At 45.1% G+C, this 18,471-nt stretch overlaps 1 protein-coding gene across 17 annotated transcripts in view; it reads left to right on the top strand.

Moving 5' to 3' along the window:
• The window catches only part of LOC106575187 (CLIP-associating protein 1-B), a 36,498-nt gene that overhangs the window by 4,974 nt on the left and 13,053 nt on the right, over window positions 1-18,471 (top strand). For 4 of the 17 annotated variants that reach the window (XM_045698820.2, XM_082963406.1, XM_014151499.3 and 1 more), the window contains exons 4-24: window positions 57-160; window positions 264-355; window positions 454-529; window positions 1,763-1,860; window positions 2,035-2,105; window positions 10,511-10,645; window positions 11,400-11,485; window positions 11,634-11,726; window positions 11,974-12,119; window positions 12,377-12,512; window positions 12,855-12,925; window positions 13,027-13,086; window positions 13,667-13,744; window positions 13,947-14,114; window positions 14,389-14,435; window positions 15,113-15,292; window positions 15,859-15,888; window positions 16,657-16,764; window positions 17,080-17,235; window positions 17,529-17,633; window positions 18,357-18,419. In XM_045698820.2, coding sequence (XP_045554776.2) covers window positions 57-160; window positions 264-355; window positions 454-529; window positions 1,763-1,860; window positions 2,035-2,105; window positions 10,511-10,645; window positions 11,400-11,485; window positions 11,634-11,726; window positions 11,974-12,119; window positions 12,377-12,512; window positions 12,855-12,925; window positions 13,027-13,086; window positions 13,667-13,744; window positions 13,947-14,114; window positions 14,389-14,435; window positions 15,113-15,292; window positions 15,859-15,888; window positions 16,657-16,764; window positions 17,080-17,235; window positions 17,529-17,633; window positions 18,357-18,419 — 2,103 coding nt within the window. Of the gene's footprint in view, window positions 1-56; window positions 161-263; window positions 356-453; window positions 530-1,762; window positions 1,861-2,034; window positions 2,106-3,505; window positions 3,800-10,510; window positions 10,646-11,399; window positions 11,486-11,633; window positions 11,727-11,973; window positions 12,120-12,376; window positions 12,513-12,854; window positions 12,926-13,026; window positions 13,087-13,666; window positions 13,745-13,946; window positions 14,115-14,388; window positions 14,436-15,112; window positions 15,293-15,858; window positions 15,889-16,656; window positions 16,765-17,079; window positions 17,236-17,528; window positions 17,634-18,356; window positions 18,420-18,471 lie in introns of those variants that run through there. The other 13 variants (XM_082963403.1, XM_082963412.1, XM_082963404.1 and 10 more) reach the window with 8 other exon arrangements.

The following is an 18,471-nucleotide window of genomic DNA, read 5'->3' as shown; positions in this document are numbered from 1 at the left end:
CTTGAGTTGTTGTCACATAATTCATATTTTTGTCCTTGCCTTCTCCCTCCCGTTAGTTTTGCCGAGTTTGATAGATCGACTAGGCGACTCAAAGGACCAAGTCAGAGACCAGGACCAAGCTCTCCTGCTAAAAATCATGGACCAAGCTGCTAACCCACAGGTAATGTCAGCACGCACTGTAGACTCACCTACGTGTTAGTGTAGAAAATAAACCGTTTCATTCTTTTTTTTTAACGGACTACAATAAATGTTTTTATTTGCAGTATGTATGGGACCGAATGTTAGGGGGATTCAAACACAAGAACAACAGGACCAGGGAGAGTGTCTGCATTTGCCTTATCGCCACGTTAAATGTGTAAGTTCATAATAGCCAGTAATGGTTTAAACGTACTATTTCATCTGTTTTGTCTTACACATTCTTTGTGTGATTTACATTTTTCTTTCTCCTTACAGATATGGAGCTCAAGGCTTGACCCTCAGTAAAATTGTCCCCCACATATGTAATCTTTTAGGAGACCCTACAAGCCAGGTATAGTTACATTATTTTAGGCCATTAAACTATACTGAACAAAAATATAAACGCAACAATTTTAACGATTTTACTGAGTTAAAGTTCATATAAGGAAATCGGTCAATTTAATTAAATTCATTCGGCCCTAATCTATGGATTTCACATGACTGGGTAGGGGCACAGCCATGGGTGAGCCTGGAAGGCAATAGGCCCACCCACTTGGGAGCCAGGCCCAGCCAATCAGAATGAGTTTTTCCCCACAAAATAGCTTTATTACAGACAGAAATACTCCTCAGTTTCATCAGCTGTCCGGGTGGCTGGTCTCAGACAATCTCGCAGGTGAAGAAGTCGGATATGGAGTTCCTGGGCTGGTGTGGTCACACGTGGTCTGCGGTTATGAGGCCAGTTGGACGTACTGCCAAATTCTCTAAAATGATATTCGAGGCGGCTTATGGTAGAGAAATTCACATTTAATTCTCTGGCAACAGCTTTGTTGGACATTCCTGCAGTCAGCATGCCAATTGCATGCTCCCTAAAAACTTGAGACATCTGTGGCATTGTGTTGTGTGACAAAAGTGAACATTTTAGAGTGGCCTTTTATTAACAGGGATGTAAACAAATGTGTGCACACATTTTGAGAGAAATGTGCTTTTTGTGCATATGGAAAAATTCAGATATTTTATTTCAGCTCATGAAACATGGGACCAAAACTTTACATGTTGCGCTTATATTTTTGTTCAGTATACATTGTGGTGTTAGACTGGATTTTTGGCTGTCTTTGATGTTGACTTTGACAGCAACATTATTGGTGTTTCAGAACTCTCTGGTGGTTGACCAACAGTGTTACAGATTCCATGTGAACTCATCAGACTTCAGTACTTTCCTGATATCTCTTGTCTGTTCATTCCTTGCAATTAGCCTGTTTTGTAGACTTTTTCAAAAAGGCTTTGCTCTGTCTCCTGTCATCACGCACTTCAACAGCATTTCCCACTTCCTGTCGGGATCAGGAAGCTGTGTCCATGGACCTCTCTTCCTGTACTGATATAGTGCCAGCCATCTTTTATCATTGTCGGTTTCATGTGCACAACTAAATTGACTATTACAGTCAATAAGAGAGGATCTCTGTCTTTTTTACATCAAATTTTATGTTCAATCCAGACAAATGATTATGTCCGCAGAGTCGAGAGGTTAGTGGGCAGACAGATGAGTGAAGCCGTGTTAATCTGCCCTGTTTTGTTTCCTGACACACAGGTGCGAGACGGGGCCATGAACTGTCTTGTTGAAATCTACAGACACGTCGGGGAGAGGGTGCGGATGGACCTGGGGAAAAAAGGACTGCCACAGTCACGGTACCTTCATCCTCTGTTGTGTTTCTGATACCAAGGCTTTCTGTTGGAAGTGCAGTCACCATGACCCAGTTCTCTGGTATCTCCAGGGAGACCGACTGTCTGCTTTTAGGCTTGCCCCTCGTCATAATTGTATGACGATGCCTTTAAAACAATATACTGTCTTTGTCTTTCCAGGTTGAATGTTATTTTCAGTAAATTTGATGAAGTTCAAAGATCAGGGAACATGATCCTGTCCCCTGTCTCAGGTAAGCACAGTACTTCCTTTGCTCTCACTGTTGTACTTCCCCTCTGTCCAGAAACTCATGGTCACGTTCATCCCTTTCCATTGAGCTTTGTTATATTGAAACGTTCTCGTGTAGTGCAAGCAGTGCAGTGGGATTATGACTATGCTTATGGAGTTGATGGGGGGATCTCATATCCAATCTGAGTCCATATCAATAAAGCAGTATGATTGCTGATCTAGGATCAGTTTTGGCTTTTAGATCACAATGCATCAAATTATACACAGCTGCTATCTTCATTTGATCACTGTTGTTGCAGAGAATTTTCCTGCCCAGCATGAAATGCCACTTGTAGTGTATTTGCGGTTTAAGAAGGCGTCTAAAGTTTGTAATTTGCCCTAATGGAAAAATGTATCAACACCTACGAACATTTCTATGAATTATAATGCACATGGTAATTCACATTTCCTGCTGTGTGAAAGTGGTCAAGTTAATAGAAGATGTATGTACAGGCGGGGACCTGATCCTAGATCAGCTTTGTGGATACAGACCCTTGGCTCAGACCACTTAGAGCTGGACAGAAAACCAACAACAGAGAAACCAGTTCTGTGTCCAGGCTCTTTCAGCAGAGAACAGTTAGTATGCATTGAGCAGTCTCTCTGCAGCAATGCAGTGCTGCAGGCAGGGGGTCAGATTCTCCTTTCAGCTGCTCTCTATTGGACATGTTCTTGGTATTCTGCACACAGACTAGGGCCTTACCCTGACTCAGCAGTATTGTGGCAGGACCGGCTGATATCGGAGCTGTGTCTCTTTGTTGCTGCGGCCGTCTCATTTTCCTCTCCTCGGGCCTGTTAAGTCTGGGACATAAAGGGTCTAATTGCTGTGGTCACGAGGCTTCACTTTCATCACAAGAGTTCACCTTGTCGAGATTAGACTCGAGCTGCTGTAATCTCTGCTTTCATGTAGCAGGCTGAACGACTTCATATCAAACCTGAGCAAATTGGCCAAAGCAAGGTGTCATGCTGGTTCTTTTATGGTAATGTCTCAATGACGTCATTGCCCGACATCTCACTGGCGTTTTCTATTCACCTAGTGCGCCAAAGAAAGGGGGAAAACCCTTTGCTGTTAACACAGTTTTCCCCCTCTGTGCGGCTCGAAGGTTAACCTGGCATAAAGGCGATGCCTTGGCCTTGCCTCTACCGTACCAGATACTTCATAGGGCTGCCTCTCCTGTGCAGCTGACAGCTCATGAATGTCAACTGTCCAGGCAAGTGGAAAGAACCTCTCTCTCTCTGCCCAGGAATCCTGTGTCCTATTCATTTGGTACCGACCCGATTGAAACAGGGAGGTATTACATCTGAATTTGTCCAATGAGAAACACTCGTTTTCATTTTTTTACGGCGTGCCCTAATACTGTATTTGAATCTGGGCTATGGGGCTGAGACGGAGAGACGGAGAGGATTAGCCTAGGAAGAGGTAGCAACACCAGGGACTCTGCTGCAGGCTCTTATTTTGGAGAAGAGAGTGGTGTCGTTTTGTCATCCGTGCAGTCACAAGACCTAGCTAGTAGAGGGGAGGGGAAGGAGTAGCCTGGAGTACGGTAGGTAGACACAATAGAGAAGAGACAGACCTACGGCAGTGTTTGTCCTTGTTGCTCACTGTTACTTAGCTCTGTTTAGTGTGTGGAATCAACAGCTCTGCTATGACCACAGGCGAAGGTATGGATCTCTATTCTCTCTACAAAGGCCTTTTATAGCTACTACGTGGGTAGATTAGCTATAGTCGTGTTTGCATTGGGATTATTAGCCTATGTTATGACTACGAATAAGGTGTTTACAGGTGGCCTCCGTTGGTAAATGAAAGGAAGCGATGTTGGTGAGAACGGCAGGAGATTTCATACAGGATGCATCTCTTTCTTTCATTTCTTCTAAAGGAAATAGTTTGGGCTATTTATGTTACTGTGTTTGACATTGTACTAAGATGATGTTAGAAACAAGGCAAATTAGGCTTGGTTCGTTTAGCTCATATTCCTCCCCTTTGGAGAACTTGGATACATGTTTTGGTAAAAAGAAAGAGAGGAGGACTGAATGTTACTTCCTGTCTACTTCCTCATCACTTCCTTGTTGGCAGTAGACAGTCAATTAAGGTGCCCACTGTGCTCTGTGAATAGCCCTCCGCCCAGTGCACTGGTGACGCACAAATTATGAATTGGGGGCACTGAATGACTGGCAGAGGTGCCTTCTGTCAGTAGGGTAGAGTTACATCTAGCTAGTGCTTTCATAGTATTTAATATTTTTTAGTATTTTATTAGCCTCCCCAAGTAGCTACAGGCAAACCTGCAGCAACTCTTCCTGGGGTCCACACAAAACATCAAATATGACATAATAAAGAACATTAATAGACAATTACAGCTGAATTACAGAACTACATTAAACAACATATTACAGAACATTAATAGACAGGTACAGAACGAAATAAATGAAAATACATAAATACATTACAATGCATAGCATTAATAGACATGAAGTACATACATTTATAGTAAGAATACACACTTTCATATTGTTATGCCTTAGCAATCCATGCGACATGTACTCCTAATAACAGCTACACTGCCGTCATCTGTTTGTCTCTTCCTGTTACAATTGCAGGTTCTGATCCTAATCTCTCAGAACCAGTTGTTCTTCAAACACCAGCGAGAATCTCACAGCATTACGAGCCACCCGTGTCCTTGGTTCTCCCTTTTGAAGTCAATACTATTCATTATAATAATGTGATTGATAGATTCTCCTGAATGCAAGTGCACCGAAAACGACAATGGAAATGCTCCAATTTCTCCAGCTAAGGCTTCCCCAGCATCTGTGCCATTCAGCTCATAAATTGAGCTACAGATGGAGTTTCCTCCCCGTTAAAAGGCTTCAACTGAATCCTTCACCTCAGCCACCGTGTTGAAGTTTTCTCCAGCTAAAGTCTCAATTGAATCCTTCACTTTAGCTACGTACTTTAGCTACCTTTTTAGAGATCCATCACTCCAGTCCGTTCAATAAATTGGAACAGAGTTGTCATCATCATCAGATGGGCTTCATCTACCTCTTTCGCCTTGTCTGGTGCATAGAAATGAACTAAACCCAACATTTGCCGTGTTAGTCGACCACCCGTAAAGGCTTAGCTAAGGTTTAGTGCATGGCCTTTGGACTTATTCATCAAATTAACAAAGTCCCCTTGATATGGACTTTCCTCCTGTTCTCATAAACTTGTTTCGCATGTCCATTTTCATTCCCGCACCACACTCGCACCCAGTAGGATCCACCAGTCACACACATAATAAGAATACGCTTTCGTAAACCAGACTATAATGTCGTTTGGAGCAGTACATTCTTACTGTACTGAGGCTTTGCTTACAAGTGCTTTCTCTGAGCATGCACTGTTATCTTGAGACCAAGGGCACATCCTAGCTTTAACTTGAACCCAAACACCAAATGTGCTTGCGAGGGAGATGCTACAGCTATTTAGGTCAGAGGCGTCGTGGTGTGCTGTTTTATTTGGTTTTTTAAAGCTACTTTTGCTGCTTGTTTGAGTGTTTTGAGATGGCAGGGAGTTCCATGCTACAGTATCATGGATCTATATATTAGGGTGCATTGCCTTGAATTCGTTTTGGGCTTTAGAGACTAAGAAGATACCTTTTAGTTGCTTGCCTTGTGGAGTAGGAATGTCAGTCAGAGCTATGCGTTAGCTGATTGAATAGACAGTTTGGAGTAGTGAAAACGAGAAGTGACGCACACAATTTTCTTCTCTACTTTGAGCCAGGAAAGGTCAACGTGCTGTTGACCTTAGCGCCTTTGGAACATTGCAGGACAAGAAAGCTGTAGCTTTAGTATGTCTTTCTTCGCAGCACCTGACCATATTACCGGGCAGAAGTCAAGATAACATCAAATTGAGCCTGTAGGTCTTGTTTGATCAGTTGTGGTAACCTAGTCCTGACAGTTTACAGTCTAAGGTGACACCAAGAAGTTTAGTTTCCTCAACTTGTTCTATAACCACATCTTTCATAACCAGCTTAGGTTTACAGCAGGGGTCTCCAACAGTTTGATCGCCAGCTACCAGTAGCTCACAGGCCACTTATGAGTAGCTTGCCAAACAATTCTGAAAGTACATGCAGTTTTCACGTGTTCCGCTGCAAACTGTCATATAAACAAATCTCACAAGTATCAGACACCGCAAGCTCACAGCTACTATCTAATCAACTCAACGTTGATATTTATCCCACCCCTGGTTAGCGACTATTGGCTTAAAAAGCCAAACCTAACACAATATCCGCCAATTCATTTCCAGCAATATTGCCCATCTGTCTGTAGCCAGTTGATGTGATGACCGTCTTGTGGGTTGACAGAAATACTTTCCCCAAAACCATCTCAATTAAATGTTATATACAAAGTAGGCTTACCTGGCAGAATTATATAATTTGTATCGTATTATTTGTTATTTTCAAACTTTTCCATGAAATGAGAAGCAGGAGTGCAGAATCGTCACTAGACCAGCACATTCGTCACTCGCTAGATGTGCAATTAAAGGGCCAGTTGCGCAATTAAAGGGAATTGCACCCCAAAAAATATATATATTTTTTTTTCCAGACCTAAAAAAAAATGTCTTAAACCAATGACATTGACTCCGAACATCTAATTCTGTTGTTTCTCTGTGAACAATTCGATTTTTGAGAGTGAAAAACAAAAGAAAATCTAAAACACCGGGAAAATACAAATAAAAAATCTAATTTTATAGAGTCCTCCCCCTTAAGTGGTTTATTAACCATTATTTTACCAGGTATATTGACAGAAAACAGTGCGGTACTTTCTCTTGTACTGTATGGAACAGGGGAGAGGAAAATAGAAGAATGTTCCTATTTGAAAACTAGAAAAAATGTGTAGCTCGTGACATGTTTCATTTTTTAAAAGTAGCTCTCATGTTAGAAAAGTTGTGGAGACCCCTGATCTACAGCTTAAGGAATGATTTGTACTGAAATACTATGCTCTGAGATATATTCAGAACTAGTTTATTGTTGGCCACCCATTCTGAAACTAACTTCAACTCTTTGTTTAGAGCTGCAGTGATTTCACTAACTTGTTTAAGGCTAGTGGTAAATCATTAGTAAAAAATAGAAAACCGTAACGGGCCAAGACGGCGCCCTTGCGGAATTACACAGTTTACACGCATTAAATTAGAGAGCCTACCATTGGGGGGGGGGGGGGGGGGGGAACGGTTTTCTATTAGATTGCCATATACTTTCTCAAAAGCAGAGGGTGTAAAGCCATAACACATACGTTTTTCCGCTAGCAGGTTATGGTCAATAATATCAAAGGCTGCACTGAAATTGGTCTGCTGTTAGAACCAGAAAAGGATGGTTTACCGTTCTTGGGATGCGGAATGACTTTGGCTTCCTTTCAGGTCTGAGGGAAAAAATGTTTTTCCAAGCACAGATTGAAGATATGAGAAATATCATCTAAATTTAGCTTTCCATCTAAATTGTCAGTACCAGGTGGTTGCTCATTATTAACATTACTGGCCAGCAACAATTTGTTCACCTCTTCCACGCTAACTTTATGATAAAAAGAAATGTTCATTTACATTGCTTTTCTTTGATAATAATGGAGAGCTAACCAGAGTGAAGCGAGTGCCCGTATGCATGGGATTGGTTATGTGCACATGTAGGCCTATTCAACATTCATTCATTCATTCATTCAGGCCATACCGGATGGATTGTTTTGATGCTGGATTCTTTTCACTCCTATTTGTCTAGTTGATTGTGAGAAATGACTCCTGCAATGTATGGGTTTCTTTGCAGAAATTGCGTTCATGTTTGAAACTAGTGGGGCTGTTGAATTGTGCGGCTCCTATGTTGTCCGGTGCTTGAGTAGCTCGTTCTCCGGTGAGAAAGTCTCCCTGTGAGAGAATGGCTGGTTTATGTTCAAGGTATCGGATGGTGAAGAGGAAGAGCTAGCTGTGTGTTGATAGTCAGTGTCCTCCGGTACCGTGGAGAATAATGGAGCCTTTTCCTCCGAGGTACTGTAGGTTGAATTCCACAGTATCACTTTCAGGTTGAAGCTGTTGTTGCTCTCTTCTCAAACAACTGGTGCATTTATCAGGGGGCACTGTCATCTAGTGGAGGAATTAGTGAACGTCTGGTTTGCGTGACATTACTGCATTAAAAAGTGCTTATGATTCATTGCTGATTTTGTTGTATTCTTTTAGGATGCACTCATGCATATTGACCTGGAACCATAGGTTATGTGTCTGAAATTGTCTATCCAAACACTGTTGTCTATGTTCTTTTCTAGACAGGATGTTTTGTATTCAGACCAGTGTTTTTTTCGTATGGAAAAAAGTTTTCAGTGTAAACTTAAAGGAATAAAAACTAACAATCACCTAAATAAAAGCTAGAGAGTCAGGGAAAAATCAAAAAATATTTTTGTCATGGCATGGGGCCCCCATTGATTTTGTTATAATGTTTGAATCACTCAGATGGCATAAGCCATGGCAAAATAATTGCAGGAAATTTGCTTTAAAACAGCTTCTGAAGTTTTTGGACTGTGACTGCACCATTGGCCACTCCCATGGCCACACCCACCAACTAAGGCCCATTTAAAAAAAAAAAAAAAAAAAAAACAGAAAAAACGCTGTATTTATTTTCAATGCAAACACTGCATCCTGAACTTTAGCTATACCCGCTCTGCTGGCTTCGAAGCCAGCGTTTGAATGCAGCTCATCCTTTAGCTGCGAATTTCCCTCCATTTTGGCTCTGCTGTCTGCTGACAAATTGCACATCTGTTAAGAAAAATTATCTTGAAGACAGAGAATAACTGTCTGTAGATGGAGTGTGATATTCCCCCATGTCTCTCTCATCACTCACCAGTGATGGCGCTAGGCTCACTGACCTGTAGATGGAGTGTGATATTCCCCCATGTCTCTCTCATCACTCACCAGTGATGGCACTAGGCTCACTGACCTGTAGATGGAGTGTGATATTCCCCCATGTCTTGCTCATCACTCACCAGTGATGGCGCTAGGCTCACTGACCTGTAGATGGAGTGTGATATTCCCCCATGTCTCGCTCATCACTCACCAGTGATGGCGCTAGGCTCACTGACCTGTTAAGATGGAATTCACTGCTCATCACTTTCTGTCTGGCTCCTCCCACTCCCAGGCTGGGTGTCCTATCATGGTGATAGAGAGGGTGTGTCCTTGCCTCCTCTCCCCCCTGTGGGAGGTGGAGCTGTCCATCTGCTTTCTCTGTCGTCCCTGCTCTACGGGTCGGCTCACTGTGCTCAGTAGGGAGGGGCACCTAGCATCACAGCACAGCAAGCGCTTGTGTGTTACTGGGAGAGAGTGTGAACTGTGCAGCAGGAGGGCAGCCATAGCCTGAGCCACGGGTGCTCACGCACCAGGGAGGGGAGAGTGTAGCTGGTACTGCTAGCTGCCTGCAGCGAGGGAGCTAGCTGGGAGACCTGTGGAGACTGGAGACTATGAGAGTCTGTCGACATGCTGAGGAAACTCGTCTGCAGGAAGATCTGTGCCTGTAAGCTCTGCTTCTCTTTCTTCTTGACACGTGGTGGGGGGTAGAGGAGAGGAAAGGCCCATTGTATTAATATTAATGAGCACCGTGGAGGAATGTGGGTCAGGTCAAAAGTGTGGGAGGGAGTCACCTGTCACTAAGATGAAGACATTTTCAGCTGAGGAGTGACAGACCGGAGAAGACAGCTGGGTACTATAAAGACTGAAGGCTCAGACAATCTAAAGGCTATCAGTAACAATGTCTGGATTTTATGAGCTACCCTCATCACAACTGGTATTGATGACAGCGGTATGCTCAGAGCTGGGTTTTAAATGAGGCTGGTTTATTCCACGCTCACCTTGTTGTGATATTGACAGCGTGCCTCATTTTAATTTTGCAATGGGGGAGAGAAACAACGTGAGGTAGATGGCACATAACTGATGTGATGTGTTGGTGTGCTGCCCCTGTGTTGTGTGGACCTCTGAATAATGTATGGGGTTGTGTTTCATTGATCGCTGGTCCGGCAGATTACTCTGCTCCCTCCGGTCCGACTGACCGGAACTGACGTGTTCAGTACACAACCGTTTGGGGGGGGTAGTCACTTCACTTCCACAGCATGAGGGCGCAACCACCGGTTACCGGAATCAGACCGAGACAATTACATACAGAATGAACTCTGATGACCCCTCCCCCCACTATGTCTGTGTGTGTGTGTTTGTGTAAATGCCAAAAGGTTATGCAGGCTGCTGTGTTGTTGTAGGAGAGGATGGGATTGAACACATGGTGCTGATATAAAACATTGTTAGTTTGTTTAGTACAGTCAGCATTCAAATTGTGCCGGACTGTAAATCACTTGAATCCTCTGTTTTGCCTTCCCTCCCAGATAAGAACTATGATGATGATGATTCTGTGGATGGGGGGCGGTCCTCCTCTTCTAAGGGCCCCACGTCAGGGAAGAAGGCAGTGAGCATGGGGTCCTTCCGCAGGCCCGGCTCTGCTTCCAGCACCAAATCAACAGGTGAGACGCCCCTTCCTGTTCGCACCAGCAGCGAGTGTAGAAGTGATGTTACGTCGAGCCATGTGTATTTTAACATTGTCAAATGGGATTTGTTCTTTCTCCTACCACCGTATTCCTTTCATTTGCTTCCTGGAGAATCCTTGTGTGTGTCTGTGTACATGCGTCTGTCTGTGTGCATGCATTGTTTATGTTTTTTTAGACATGATGACTGGATTATCTAGAAAAGCCTTTATTTGGCAATTTGGAATTTTCATTTAGGAGCACCAGTGCGCCTACAAAAATGAATGATTCTAGCTTTAATATTTGAAATACTTTTCGTTGTGCTCCTAAATTTGTTTGTGTGCGGAAACATTTTTCTACTTAGGCGCGCACGTGCTCCTTGTAAAAAAAGGTCAGCGTAGAGCCTTGAATAATGACCTCTGTCCAGGGTTTGTATGGAAGATAATTCACTGTGCTATAACAGAGATCGTGTCTATAACCCAGTCACTGTGGAGCTGTCTAGCGTCTATCTGTACCCTTGGAACAGTGGAGATGGTGAGGATTATATGATGATGTAATAGAACCAGAACACAGAGAGAAACAGAATACAGATTGATAGAGACATGGGATAATGACAATTGAGCGTGATATACCCGGCATGAACCCCATAAGGCTGCAGCCAATCCAAGTTTAACATTTGTGTGAATAATAGCCCACTAGAATAGCTTCCTGGTAAAGTTAACAATTCGACCTGGTGTCCCTCTGCTTATATCAGGGAGAGATGGTCCTAGTGCGGCTGCTGCAGGGGCTGTGGATGAGGAGGACTTTATCCGTGCCTTCGAGGAAGTGTCCACTATGGAAGTATGTGTTCACTTTCATCACAATATCAAAATCACTCTGCGCTATTCTCTCTTGGGCACGTGAAACAGGCCCTATGTTACAAGTGGTATATTAAACACATTAGGGATGTGCTTCCTCTTAAGTGATTCTTCTTCTCTCCTCCTCTCAGCTTTTCTCCAACAGGGAAATGGAGGACGCCATGACCAAGATCAGAGAGGTGCTGGCTGACGACAAACGAGACTGGGAGCACAGAGTCACTGCGGTAAGAGACGACCATCCGATCGCCCCTCACCTCCAGATGACTTCATCACACTGGCTACCTTCCAGTATCCACGCTAGCGTACCACTTGACGCAATGTATTGGCCATGCATTCTAAGTGTGGATTTTGGATTGTAGCCAGTGACTATTAAGTAGCTGTTCTATTAAGCGGCCACGTCTTATCATTTGATTGGAAATGTGACGGCGATTGACGGCTTGATGCTTTTCGCTGCGTCGTCTTCTTCTCTAGTTGAAGAAGATGCGTTCTCTGCTCCTGGCGGGAGCGGTGGAGTTTGACGGTTTCTCCCAGCAGCTGCGTCTCACGGAGGCAGCCTTCAAGATGTCTGCTAAAGACCTGCGCTCTCAGGTGGTCAGAGAGGCCTGTATCACTCTGGGGTAAGGAGAACTCTCGTCCTATTCTCTTACTCACGGTACCAATTCAAATCAAACAAGCTTTATTTAATGTCACCAAAGCCATACTATAATTACGTTATACAATATCAATGCAATTAAAACAATTGAAACTATAAAGAATTGTAGGAATATTTCCCCCCCCCACACTCTTTATTGTACAGCCCCATCAGTACAAAATAAGATAGTATTGATATCATAATAACTTGTCTCTGTGTTCGTATGGTCCCTCTATCCTGCAGCCACCTGTCCTTCGTCCTGGGGAACAGGTTTGACCACTGTGCAGAGTCCATCATGCCCACTCTCCTAACCCTGGTCTCTAACTCGGCCAAGGTCATGGCCACATCCGGCATCGCTGTCATACGACTCATCATCAGGGTGAGTGAACAATAAAGTTATTCACATTTTGAATTAAGTTGAGTTGAATTGAGCTGGGGGGGGTTCAGTTGAGTTGAGTATCAGTCAGACAAAATGGTCATGAGGCTAGCCTTTCTTTGTTTGGAACGCTAACACACATTTTTCCTACCCGAGGGCTGCAAATGACATTCCACTGCATTCCCATGTGGGCATTCCTTGTTGGTGGTTGCTTGCGATTTGTTCTCCAAAGATGCCTTGTGTGTTCCTCACACTTCTTCTATACTAGAACAGCTAGTAACGTAAGGAGTGTAAACTGGACCTGTGACATGATGACTATATTTCTGTCCTCTCTCTGTCTTCCAGCATACACACTACCCTCGTCTCATTCCTATCGTGACCAGCAGCTGCCAGTCGAAATCTGTGGCCGTAAGAAGGTAAACAAACAAAGGAATAGCCTCAGAAAGTCTTATCCCTGATCGCACTCCAGCTGAGCGTCTGTTCGTTTCCCCTGACAGTCTTCTTGTTCTATTTCCAGGCGCTGTTTTGAGTTTTTGGACCTCCTGCTGCAGGAGTGGCAGACCAACTCTCTAGAGAGGTACGTTTAAACGGCTGCTACTGGACAGGCCTATAGACTCATACTTAGAGTTGTCCCCCCTCCTCAACAACTCAATATTGTATTGCCGTGTTGTAGATGTACTGTCCAGTGAGTTTGTGATGAGCCCGTCCAGGTAATATGAAACTACGTTGTTGTCAGGGAGTGGCTCCTCATCTCAGCAGTTTCCATGGCAATGCCAGGGAGGGATATCTATCCCATGAAAGCACACTGTGCTTCATCATTGACGTGAAACCAAATCTCTGACCGGGATGTCAGGGGAGCGCTCGGGTCACCTTCTCATTGATTTACCTTGCGTCCCAAATGGCACCCTATTCCCTGTATAGTGCACTACTTTTGACCAGAGCCCTGTTGGCCCTGGCCGAAAGCAGTGCACTATATAGGGAATAGGGTGCCATAGGGCTCTGGACAAAAGTATTGCACTATATAGGGAATAGTGCTGGTTTTTGGGACGAAACCGTAGCTTTTTATGTTGCGGTGGTTTTGGTGGAGAGGGGGGTATTGGGATGCTGCATGCAGGGAGAATGAAGCTGGTGTTCCTACTCTTCTTGACCCCTCACAGGAATGTAGCTGTTCTGACAGAGACCATCAGGAAAGGAGTCCATGATGCAGACTCCGAGGCCAGATCAGTGGCCAGGAAGTAAGTCACTCTCACACTATGTCGGACATGCATGAACCATGTTTCTATTTGGAAATATGAGTTCACCAACATCGCATGTTGTCACGGTAACAGCTTTTCCTCCACATTTGATATTTTATCTGCCAACCTGAAACATTGCCCCGTTGACGACAGGCTGTCTCACCATTTCTGGGCCTCTGTCCTCTCGTGTTGTGTTGTGCAGGTGCTACTGGACGTTCCACGGCCACTTCAGCCGGGAGGCGGAACAGCTGTTCCAGGCTCTAGAGTCGTCCTATCAGAAGGCTCTCCAGTCCCACATGAAGAGTTCTGACAGCATCCTGTCCCTCCCTGCCTCAGACCGCTCCTCCTCCTCCTCACAGGAGAGCCTCAAGTGAGACGCTCCACCCTTTCTATCCTTCTCCCCCTCGTCTTCCTGTCTCCTTCTTTCTCTCCACCTCTCTCTTACTTGGCCCCCTTTCTGTCTTTCTCTGTCTCCTTATGTCTGTTTCTTTCAGTTTTGTCTCTCTCTAGTAGAGAGTTTCTCTTTCTGTCTGAGTTTATCTCTCCCTCTCGGTCCATCTGTGATATGAGAAGTAGTAGTATTGAAGGAGTATTGATCTTAGTCAGTCAGATGAATCACTGTCGCTCTCTCTCTGTCTCCACAGCCGCCCTCAGTCTGCCAAGAGCTCCGTGGGAAACACCGTGACCAGGAGTAAGGGACACTGGCATTACATGACTGGCATTACATGACTGGCATTACATGACTGGCATTACACGACTGGCATTACACGACTGGCATTACTACCACAGACATTACTACCACAGACATTACTACCACAGACATTACTACCACACACTGGAGAAAATATCTCCGGTCTCTTCTATCGTTTTAAATGATCCACACCTCTGGATATAATCAGACACCAGAAGAGGTGTTTTCCATGTAGATGTCGATCATGATTTTTCAAGCACAGCAACAATGTCCGTGACATCTACTGTATGAAATCTATCCAGTATCCCTGCACATTGTTAATATAGTGTTGGAACTGACCCTGTGTGTAGCTTCTTACTTTCTGGGGTTCTTCTTTGTTATTTCCTGTGTGTTTTGGTTCTACCTTGTGTTATGTGTAGTACTACATTGATGTTGATCACTGCATTGTTGGGTTTCGAGTTTGCAAGAAAGGCATTTCACTGTACTTGTGCACGTGACATTACGACTTGAAACGTGAGTTTGGTTTATAGCTGTTAACTTTCCCTCTTTTCTTTCCTCTCTCTTTCCGAAATACGTTTGGGTAGAGAGCTTGGCTTATAACCGTTGTTCCTCTGTTCTCCCTCTCCGTTTCCTCTCCTCCCTCCCTCCCTCTCTTCCCTTCACTCCTCTCCCTGAAGCGAAAGCGGCTCCCGCCAGAGGTCCCTCCACCCCGCGCTCTCTCCAGCGTTCCCGTAGCGACGTGGACGTGAACGCTGCTGCCACCGCTAGTGCCAAGTCCAGGATGACTCCAGTGCCCGGCTCGCCTGCCCCCTTCAGCGCTGCCTCGGCTCTGCCACCCGGCTCCTACGCCTCTCTAGGTGAGCCAAAAACATGTGTGCTGTCTCTCTGTCTCTGTGTGTGTTCTAATTAAGCAGTAAGGTCCGAGGGGGGGTGGTATATGGCCAATATACCACGGCTAAGGTTTGTTCTTAGGCACGAGTGCCTGGATACAGCCCTTAGCCATGGTATATTGGCCATATACCACAAACCCCTGAGGTGCCTTATTGCTATCATAAACTGGTTACCAACGTAATGAGAACAGTGAAAATAAATGTTTTGTCATTCCCGTGGTATATGGTCTGATGTACCACGGCTATCAGCCAATCAGCATTCAGGGCTTGAGCCACCCAGTTCATATGAGTCTCATACCCTCACAGACGCTTTTACTGACTACGAGAGATATAGGACCATAGCATGGAGATTTAACCCTCATTTCTATTTGACAATAAAAACATTTAAATATGATGATTAAAATACATCTTAAGGCCTTTCCAAATTCTTGTAACCCCCCCCCCCCCCCCCCTCAGTCTTCCATATGGATTATCCTGCTAACTTCTGCTAACCTCTCTCTCCTGGACTCTCCTCCTCTTGTTTTTGCCCTTAGACAACACACCTGGTAACATTAGACCAGTGGGTAAGATGAGATGTGTAACTGTGTGTTTGTGTGGGAGCTGGAGGACTTCATCCAGGTTTCTCTGTCCCCTTTTGGTCTGTGTAATGTGCCGCACCATGTTTACAGTGGTCGTCTTTGTGGTGTGCTACGTCATTGAATACGGCGCTCATCTGTGGAACTCTGCATGGACTGTCTGCATGGTAGAACTACGTTGAGCCGGGTCATCAGGACTGGGGTTGGTAGCCAGAGAGAGGAGACCGAGACATTGATTGGGTCCACTAATAGACCTGTCCAACTCACATGACTGTAAAGACAGGCAGCCTCAGTGTCTGTCAGGTTATGGACCTTTATCGTTGCCCGTTTAACTGTCATTTCATGAAGTCTTTTTGTGCTGTACTCTCCCTTTCCCCTGAATGAACCATCGCCCTACCTAGAACAGAATACTGGAATATACGTGAATTATGTTTCTATATGTTGAGATGAAACATTTTTATAGAGGATGAGACATTTGTGACTTGAGATTTCTTGAACCAGCTGAATCGAGATTTGAGTGCATGTGTCTGTTGAAATGGCTGGTAGCAAGTATAGACTAGAGAGTGTGTCTGTTTCTGTGTGGTCTATGTATGAAGTCTCTGTAGGTGATGAGGGCTGGTGTCACCGAGCTGGGTGTGTCTGCGGCCGAATGGATCTGTGTCCACGTGAAGTTAAGCGTGTTTTCTCCCTCCCCGACCTCTCTCTCTATCACTGTCTCTCTCTCTCTCTCTCTCTCTCTCGCTCTCTCTCTCTCAGGCCGTGTGCGTACCAGGAGAACGAGTGCGGGGAGCGGCGTGGGGGCGAGTCCCTCTGTCATAGACAGTAGGGGGAGGAGTCGAGCCAAAATGGTGTCAGTGTCTCAACGTGAGTATCTTCCCCAGAAATATGTGCATCACGCCGGAATTAAAAAATACACACTGTTTCTAGATCAGTGTTTCTTGATCCTGGTCCTGGGGACCCAAAGGTGCACATATTTGTTTTTGCCCTGGCACTACACACCTGATTCCACTAATCAAGTCATCAAACTTTTAATCAGGTGTGTAGTGTACCTTTGGGTCCCCAGGATCAAGAAGCACTGATCTGGAGCAATTGTTTGACGTTTTTGCCACCTCTTCGTCACGTTGTGTGGGTATGCATTCTTCTCCCTTTATAAATACACCATGCTATGTCGTGATGCAGCTGGCAGTCGTTCTGGCTCCCCTGGTCGTCTCCTGAGCCATACATACGGCAGGATCTCCAGGGCCACTGGAGGGACAACGCCAGCAGAAAGCAGGCCTAAAGTCCCCCGCAGCCATGGCTGCAGCCGAGACACCAGTCCAGACAGATCAGGCCTGGGTAAGGACCAGGAAGGACAACACACACAGACACACTGAAGACAGAAAACAGCCCTCTACAGCTGTACTCCGAGTCTCCAACCTCTCTGCTCTCTGAACCACCTAATCTCCTGTCTGTCACTGAATGCAACCTTGTCTCCTCCTCTGTCCTGGCTAACTCAACTCCTCCTCTACTCCGCTGAGCTCTCTCTCTCTGAGTGTGTTGGTCTGTCTATCTGGCTGTGTGTTATAAAGCTCTTTCTTCCTCCTGCTGCTCTCTCTCTGTGTGTCCCACCCTCACCACCACTATACTAGCAAGGAGTCGTATCCCCCGGCCCAGCATGAGTCAGGGCTGCAGCAGGGACACCTCTAGGGAGAGCAGTCGAGACACCAGCCCCGCTCGGGGATTCTCTCCTCTGGGTGAGTACAGTATAGTAACGTGCCCAGCCCAGAGACCATGGCCACCGTGTCCCTCAATGCCTCGTTGCCGGGGGCCCGAACCCTGACTAGTCCTATCTAGAGTAGAACACTAAGGCCATCATCAAACCGCAAGAAAACCAACCGAAACCAACCTCTTCCACTTCCATCTTCTGCATGCCTTTTACTTGTCTTTCAAATTTCCCCTTTCACTCCAGAGTGACAACAACATTTTCCTCAACAACCATTTTTTACTAATCATGCCAGAGTCATTGATGACATGGCATGGGATGAGTTGACGCTAAACTTGTGTCCGCTGTCAGCTTATAGACTTGCGATCAGAGCCTTTGTGTCCAATGCCGGGATGCCTCTCGACATTCTTGGCGCAAATGTTTGCATGAAGCCAGTTAGCGTTGTCACATGGTAGAATACCTCCACCTCAGGTTGACAGTCATGTACTGTATGAGTTGAAGAAGATACTCTTTTTAAAGGTGTGTCTAACTTCACTTCCTGGTCACACTTTATTTGGATAGTCCGGGTTTTCCATCTGTAGATCTATAGATGGTCATACTATCTATTGATAAGCAACTGGTTGCTAAGGTTAGATTTAGAATAAGCTTTAGAGTAAGGGTTAAGTTTAGGGTTAGGATAAGTGTAAGGTTAGGGTTAGAAGATGGACTATCCAAATAAAGAATCACTCCACTCCCTCCCGTGTTCCTCTTCTAGCGTCCAGACGGGTCTCCCGCTCCACCAGTGCTCTCCACTCGGCTGAGTCTGTGGGCCACTCAGGTGACCTGTCCTGCATGTCTCCATTAGACCAGACAAATGGCATGTCAGTGTT

Source organism: Salmo salar, chromosome 17 (genome assembly GCF_965601325.2).
Source record: "Salmo salar chromosome 17, fSalSal1, whole genome shotgun sequence".
In the NCBI taxonomy this organism is placed as follows: Eukaryota; Metazoa; Chordata; class Actinopteri; order Salmoniformes; family Salmonidae; genus Salmo; species Salmo salar.
This window is presented reverse-complemented; position numbering and strand designations above follow the sequence as displayed.